General features: G+C 47.1%; 1 protein-coding gene across 1 annotated transcript in view; it reads right to left on the reverse strand.

Annotated features, from left to right (window-relative positions):
* Nucleotides 1-8057: 8057 nt before the first annotated feature.
* The window catches only part of PCNT (pericentrin), a 99404-nt gene continuing 98935 nt past the window's right edge, over nucleotides 8058-8526 (reverse strand). The window contains exon 51 of the mRNA XM_009891399.1: nucleotides 8058-8068. Within this exon, the coding sequence (XP_009889701.1) occupies nucleotides 8058-8068 (11 nt within the window). The remainder of the gene's footprint in view (nucleotides 8069-8526) is intronic.

The raw sequence follows: 8526 nt of genomic DNA on the forward strand, positions 1-8526 counted from the left end.
CCCCGCGGACGGGAGGGGGGTGCACCAGCGGTCGGCGGCTCCGTCAGCATGAAGCGTCGCCTCTGACGGGGGGCGCCAAGCCTGCCACGCCCTGCCGGAGAGAGCTGGAGCCCAGTGAGCTCTCGCCTGCCTCCGCAGCTAGCTTAAGGCCCTCGACAAGAGCTCCCGTAGGAGCGTGTGCCCTCCGCAGGTGAGGGCAGGCAGCACCGGGCCTTGGAAGGCCCTGGCAGCCAGGTCTGTCCCACCGCTTCAGAAGGGCCTCAGAACGACTCGCCCTCTCCCTCATCCAGCTGCTGTCCTGTACTTTCTCTCCTTCCTCTCCCCACTTCTTTGTCCCAGCAGAAAGTAGGAAACATGACAGAGCCCGAGGCCCCAGGGCCCGTCCTTCTCACAGCATTTCCCAGGAATGGGCATGGAGATTTTCAAGGAGCCGAATTACACTGTGAGTATCTGGAAACGTGAGAGCCTGCATGTAAAGTGGTGCTTGGGCCTGCATAGAAACAAAAAAACCCACCCCAACAAACACCTTTGAAGGGCTTTATAGACCAGCAGGAAATATTTGTTTTGGAGCCTGTATTGCTGTAGTGACTTTTCCCAGTTTAACCACAGGTTCCAGAGTGAATGTGTGGCAGGGCACCAAGGTACAATCTTCCTCTGTCATTCCTGCAGTCCCAGGGAGACTCATGCAAAGGAGGCCTACAGAGGGTGGAAGCAAGGACAGGTAGCCTGGGAGGAATACAGAGAAACTATCCAAGCAGCCAGGGATCAGACCAGGGATCAGGTTAGGAAAGCTAAAGCCCAGATAGAATTAAATCTGGCCAGGGATATCAAGGGCAACAAGAAAAACTTATTGAAGTATGTCATTGACAAAAGGAAGACTAGGGAAGATGTGGGCCCTCTCCAGAAGGAAACAGAAGACCTGGTCACCCAGGATATGGAGAACACTGAGGTACTCAATGACTTTTTTGCCTCAGTCTTCACCAGCAAGGGCTGTGGCCAGCAGGTCAAGGGAGGTGATTCTGCCCCTCTACTCCACTCTCGTGAGACCCCACCTGGAGTACTGCATCCAGCTCTGGAGTCCTCAACATAAGAAAGACATGGACCTGCTGGAGCATGTCCAGAGGAGAGCCACAAGGATGATCCGAGGGCTGGAGCACCTCTCCTACGAGGAGAGGCTGAGAGAGCTGGGCCTGTTCAGCCTGGAGAATAGAAATCTCCGGGGAGATCTTATTGCCACCTTCCAGTACCTAAAGGGGCCCTACAGGAGAGCTGGGGAAGGACTTTTTACTAGGGCTTGTAGTGATAGGACAAGGGGGAATGGTTTTAAACTGGAAGAGGGCAGGTTTAGATTAAACATTAGGAAGAAGTTTTTCACTTTGAGGATTGTAAGGTACTGGAACAGGTTGCCCAGAGAGGTTGTTGAGGCCCCATCCCTGGAGGTGTTCAAGGCCAGGCTGGACGTGGCCTTGGGCAGCCTGGTCTAGTGGGAGGTGTCCCTGCCCATGGCAGGGAGGTTGGAACTCGATGATCTTCAAGGTCCTTTCCAACCTAAACCATTCTATGATTCTATGACTGTGAGAATGAAGAACTGCCCGCTGTAGGTGGGTATGAGACTGTGTAAGGAACCTGAAGCTACACAGGTCCGTGGGACATGATGAAATCTATCCATGGGTCCTGAGGGAAGTGGCGGATGAAACTGCGAAAGCTGCTTTCCATTAGATTTGAAATTCATGGCAGTCTGACTGGAAAAGGGGAAATATAACCCCTATTTTCAAAAAGGGAAAAAAGGAAGACTCAGGGACTTCCTGAGTTCCTGAAGACTCAGGGAACTGCAGAGTTCAGAGTGCAGAACACCTCTGTGCCCAGCAAGATCATGGAGCAGATCCTCCTGGAAACTCTGCTAAGGCACATGGAAAATGAGGAGGTGATTGGTAACAGCCAACATGGCTTCACCAAGGGCAAATCATGCCTGAAAAATTTGGTGGTCTTCTATGACGGGGTTACAGTGTTGGTGGATAAGGGAAGAGTAACTGACGTCACCTACTTGGACTTATGCAAAGCATTTGACATTCCCATACAACATCCTGGTCTCTAAATTGGGGAGACAGATTTGATGGATGGACCACTTCGTGGATAAGGAACTGGCTGGATGGCCATGCTCAAAGTGTTATGGTCAATGGCTCAATGTCCCAAGTGGAAACCAGTGACGAGTGGTGTTCCTCAGGGATCAGTACTGGGACTGGTGCTGTTTAACACTTTTGTCAGCGACATGCACAATGCAATTGAGTGCACCCTCACCAAGTTTGCTGACAACACCAAGCTCTGTGGTGCAGCTGTTATGCTGGAGGGAAGGGATGCCATCTAGAGGAACCTTGACAGGCTTGAGAGGTGGGCAAGAGGTCAACCTCATGAAGTTCAACAAGGCCAAGTGCAAGGTTCTAGGTCAGGGCAATCCCAAGCACAAATACAGGCTGGGTGGAGAGTGGATTGAGAGAAGCTCTGAGAAGAACTTGGGGGTGTTGGTGGATAAGAAGCTCAACATGAGCCAGCAGCGTGTGGTTGTAGCCCAGAAGGCACACTGCATACTGGTCTGCATCAAAAGAAGCATGGCCAGCAGGGCAAGGGAAGTGATTTTCCCCTCTACTCTGCTCTGGTGACACGCCACCTGGAGTACCGCATCCAGCTCTGAAGCTCCCAACATAAGAAGGACAAGGACCTGTTGGAGCAGGTCCAGAGGAGGGCCACAAAGATGATCAGAGGGCTGGAGCACTTCTCCTATGAGGAGAGGCTGAGAGAGTTAAGCCTGGAGAAGAGAAGGCTCCCGGGACACCTTATAGCAGCCTTCCAGTATCTGAAGGGGGCCTACAAGAAAGCTGGAGAGAGACTTCTTCAAGGGCATGTAGTGATAGCATGAGGGCCAATGGCTTCAAACTGAAAGAGAGTAGATTTAAATGAGCTATTAGGAAGAAATTTTTCACTGTGAGGGTGGTGAGGCACTGGAAGAGGTTGCCCAGAGAAGTTGTAGATGCCCCATCCCTGGAGGTGTTCAAGGCAAGGCTGGGTGGGGCTTTGAGCAACCTCGTCTAGTGGAAGGTGGCCCACAGTGCTTGCACTGTCCTTCAGAAAACTGTCTATTTGGGAACCAGGGAGCTGATGGGAGTGTAGCTGCAGGCAACACGTTAACTATAGCTCATGTATCCTGAAAGACTGACGAGCTTTATTTTTTTTCTCTGCAGGTTTCTTTTCTTAATAGGGGGCTGCAGCATCTGCCTCTGACCCCTGCCTCCTGCTTGTGTTCCTGCAAACGGCAAGTGCCCAAGGAGGATATCTTAGAGGGGCTACTGCGGTGCCTGTGGTTTGAGGTCTTTATGAAGGGAGGAGGTAAGGCAGGTACAATACAGCACTGTCTGTCATGGAAAGGTTCCACCTGAATGCAAGCCCTGCAGAGGCTTGGGCAGAGACAGGGGAAAAGTTCAGCGGGTGCTGGGTGTTTGGCTTCCACAGGTAGGGGGGACTGTGGCTGGGGTGAATTGCTAACAGCCAGCCTTACTTCATTCGCAGTCCTCATTTCTGAGAAGGGTGAAGTAGACTGTGCACAGGAACACTTAAATTATCCACTATTCTGCTATGCTTGCACCTGGCACAAAATGATAATGAAAAACAGTGTTTGCTTGTAGGGCTTTTGTGTACACACTGGCAGTACTTGAATTGTTTTCACCCTATTGGTGACTGACCTAAAAGCAGTGAGTCTTTGGGATGTTAAATTACTTAACCCTGTAGATCGATTTAAAAATGTGCAAATGCAAAGCCAATTTCACTTGAAACAGAACTGATCCTTATGAGGTGCCAGCTGACAAACACCAGGGCATGCCAGAAAACTAAATACACACACATAAAATTTACCTCTTGTCCTTTAAAAGGTGCTTCTTATTGCCCACCTGAAAGTTCCAGATTTTAAAACTGGTCATTAATTTAGATTTTCAGTGTCACTACTTACTGGCTCATTATGAGTACAGGCCCTAAGGTCTAATAGCCCTCTTGCTTACAAAGTGAAAATGAAGAGTGTAGTTCACATGCAAGTGTGAAATTACAAATTTGATTTAGTGCAAGTTTTAAACTCTGGTCTAAAAATGCGTATTATTTATAACAGAAAATACTCATGCTGTGCTAAACAAAAAGGACACCAACTCAACACTCCTACAATCAAATTTTTAAAAGGAATATGATACAGTCACTGATCCAGCATAAACTTACTCAGTTCAAATTGTTTTTGAACTCTGGACAAGTTCTGTTGCTTTTGGCAAGCTTTTTTACCAAAACAGGTACTGTTCATTCATGGCTCTCTTAAATTGTTGCCCCACAATCACAGGCCTTCCTGTTCATGGGGGACTTCAATCACCCTGATATCTGCTGGGAAAGCTACAAAGCTAGGCACGTACAGGTGAGGAGGTTCCTCCAGTGTACTGATAACTTTTTGACTCGGGGGGTGGAGGAGCCAACAAGGAGAGGTGTACTACAAACAAAGAGGGACTGGTGGAGGACATAAAGATTGGGGGCAGCCTTGGCTGTAGTGATCATGAGAAGACAGAGTTCAGGATTAACTGTAGCATGCATAAGATGACAAGTAGGACTGCAGCCTTGGATTTCAGGAGGGCTAACTTTGATCCCTTCAAGAAACTGCTTCGAGAAATCCCATGGGTTTTTCTACACTACTCTAGAGAGTAGGGGAGCTCAAGAGAGCTGATTGATATTCAAGTATCACTTCCTCCAAGCTCAGGATCGGTGCATCCCTAAGAGCAAGAAATCAGGCAAGGGAAGCAGGAGACTTGCATGGCTGAGCAGAGAGCTTCTGAAAAAGCTCAAGTGGAAGAAGGAAGTTTACAGTATGTGGAAGAAGGGACTGACCACTAGGGAAGAGTACAAGAATCCCATCAGGTTATGCAGGGATGCAACAAGGAAAGCCAAGGCCGCCTTGGAATTAAATCTGGCAAGGGATGTCAAGGTCAACAGAAAGGGTTTCTTCAAGTACATTGGAGGCAAAAGGAAGACTAGGGAAAATATGGGCCCACTGTTGAACGAGGTGCCATGGTGACAGATGATGCAGAGCAGGCAGAGTTGCTGAATGCCTTCTTTGCTTCAGTCTTTACTGCTCAGGCCAGCCCCCAGGAGTCCCAGACTTTGCAGGTAACAGAGAAAGTCTGGAGGAAGGAAGACTTTCCCTTGGTTGAGGAGTATCAAGTTAGAGATCGGGTAAGTAAACTGGATATCCACAAGTCCATAGGTCCTGATGGGATGCACCCATGAGCGCTGAGCACTCTTCATCATCTTTGAAATGTCCTGGAGAACAGGTGAGGTGCCTGAGGACTGGAGGAAAGCCAATGTCACTCGTCTTCAAAAAGGGCAAGAAAGAAGACCCAGGAAAGTACGGGCCAGTCACCTCACCTCCATCCCTGGAAAGATGATGGAACGGCTTGTGCTGGGTGTCATCTCAAAGCACCTGGATGCAAAGAAGGTTATCAGAAGTAGTCAACAGATTCACCAAGGGGAAGTCATGTCTGACTAATCTGATAACATTCTATGATGTCATGACTGGATGGGTGGATGAGGGGAGGGCAGTGCATGTTGTCTACCTTGACTTTGGCAAGGCTTTAGACACCATCTCCCACATCATCCTCGCAGGCAAGCTTAGAAGGTGCCGGTTAGGTGAATAAAGAGTGGAGTGGATTGAAAAACTGTCTGATAGAGCTCAGAGGGTGGTGATCAGTGGCAGAGTCCAGTTGGAGGTCTGTAACAAGTGGTGTCCCTCAGGGGGCAGTACTGGGCACAGCCCTGTTCAATATATTCATCAATGATCTGGATGAAGGGATAGAGTGTACCATCAGCAAGTTTGCTGATGACCCAAAACTGGGAGGAGTGGCTGACACACCAAAAGGCTGTGCTGCCATTCAGCGTGACCTGGACAGGCTGGAGAGTTGTGCAGAGAGAAACCTTATGAAATTCAAGAAGGGCAAGTGTAGGGTACTGCATCTGGGGAGGAATAACCCCATGCATCAGTACAGGTTGGGGGCTGACCTGCTGGAGAGCAGCTCTGTGGAAAGGGACCTGGGAGTCCTGGTGGACAACAGGATGACCATGAGGCAGCAATGTGCCTTTGTGGCCAAGAAGGCGAATGGCATCCTGGGTTGCATCAAGAGTGTGGCCAGCAGGTCGAGGGAGGTCATCCTCCCCCTCTACTCTGCCCTGGTGAGGCCGCATCTGGAGTACTGCATCCAGTTCTGGGCTCCCCAGTTCAAGAAAGAAAGGAACCTGCTGGAGAGGGTCCAGCAAAGGGCTACAAAGATGATTAGGGGATTAGAACATCTCTCATATGAGGAAAGACTGAGGGACTTGGGTCTCTGTAGTCTAGAGAAAAGAAGATTGAGGGGGGATCTTATTAATGCTTACAAATACTTAAAGGGAGGATGTCAGGGGGATGGGAGCAGTCTTTTTTCAGTGGTGCCCTGTGATAGGACAAGAGGTAACAGGCACAAACTCGTATATAGGAAATTCCATCTAAGCATGAGGGTGGCAGAGCACTGGAACAGGCTGCCCAGAGAGGTGGTGGAGTCTCCTACTCTGGAGACATTCAAAACCCACCTGGACGCTGTCCTGTGCAACCTGTTGTAGGTGACCCTGCTCTGGCAGGGGGGTTGGACTAGATGATTTCCAGAGGTCCCTTCCAACCCTGACCATTCTGCAATTCTGTGAAGTTTATGCCCAGTCAGGTAATAGGTTCTCCTACAGCTGTCAGGATAACAAACTCGGTACGTGTGCCAAGGTAACATTGCACAAACTGGGTCACACATGCGCACTGACCTGACTGCTGTGTAGGACAGTTACCAGGGATTGTGGAACCAGAGTCTGAGTCATCCCTTGCAGAAGCACAGCTGGGATCCTCCACAGTATCTTTCATATCCTCTTCCATGCAGTTCACCTAGTACCTTTTTGCTCAAGAGAACACTTCTAACCTGTTACAATACTGATGAGAATACTGATGAGAAGCCCAAAGTTAACTTCCAAAGCTAGCTAGCTGCATTGAGGGCTTTTTTTTTTTTTTTTTAAACATAAACTGAAGGACAGCTCTGATGCTGAGTCAAGTTCACAGCTGGAAAGATCAGTCTGATAGGTGAAGGTCACATTGGAGGAAAATAGAACATGCATTTGACTTCCTAAGCAGGCACAGAATAATTATATTGCATGAATTCAGTCAGACCAAATAGATCATGCATGCATAGCTCAGTCACAGAAGAGCTCAAGGAGTCACAGCTTGACAGTGAATTGGAATGTGATGAGAAAAAAACTGAGGGAGGACTTATTTACTGTTAAACCAGAAGAACAAACCCTAAATTCACAGAAGGCTATGTGTATCTTTGATATTTGGGAGAGTATTTTAGCTGTTTTGTCAGAAATACAGAAATACTAAAATCCAAACATATTTAGGAACAGCAAATAAGTAAGTAGGTAAGGTGGAAACAAATAACCATACAGTGTAAGAATTCACTAATAAAATGTCATTTTAATAGCTTTTTTTTTTTTAAACAAGGAATCCAGCTATACACTATAGAAAAATAAACACCAGAGACTCTTTGCAACTTACAATACAGTGATGCAGGCACACTTCAGCTGTTAACTTAGTAGTAACTTCACATGAGAATGTAAAACATTGTTCTTAGTGAAAAGTAATTTTCTCTTAAAGTACTAAAATATAATAAAAAGAGTCATATAAAAATCTGATGCAAAAGCACTGCCCGTTATTGAATTGCACAGGAGATCACAAGTGCCTCCATTCAGCATGGACCAACTCAAAAGGAAGCAATAAGTCGGAAAGGTTCACAGTACAGATTTCAGAAGTGTTCTCATCACTTTTTCATGTTTCTCTGGTGAGATGGGCCTGGAACTTGTCCTAAATTTAAATAAAACAACTGAGTATTAGAAAACTGTTTGTGTTATGAAGCAACCAGGTACTGTTAGCAGCATGTAATTTCCTCATATGAGCTACACTGAAAGCAATTACCATTTCATGAGCCACCTAGGAACAATACAAAACAAGATTTGAAAGCTCACGTATCTGCCAAAGCAAATGTTCACACACTAAGACCAGTGCTCAATTGCAGGCCTGCTTTACACACAGCAATAGGGTTGCTTAGTTTAACCCTACCACTCTTGCGATGATTCAATATGCATTTTGTTGCTGGACAACATCTTGTCACTGAGTAGATGTTTTAAAGTTCAGTAGAAACTTGGAAATCATTTTGCTCACAGCACTGTTAAAGAGGTTGCCACATCATTCTGGTAACATGAAAATTATAAAAATGATACGTGCTTTCCACAAAATTGCTATTAATGGTGTCCCAGTTTTGGAATACTTAGCATAAAGCAAAATACTTTATTTTTAAGAAATGCTGTCAGGTTTCACTTCTAAAATTTGTTTATCTATCTATATCGGCCATAAACAATTGCAGTATTGGGGGGGGGGGGGGGGGGGGA

This window comes from Charadrius vociferus, unplaced genomic scaffold (genome assembly GCF_000708025.1).
Source record: "Charadrius vociferus isolate BGI_N301 unplaced genomic scaffold, ASM70802v2 scaffold69, whole genome shotgun sequence".
NCBI lineage: Eukaryota > Metazoa > Chordata > Aves > Charadriiformes > Charadriidae > Charadrius > Charadrius vociferus.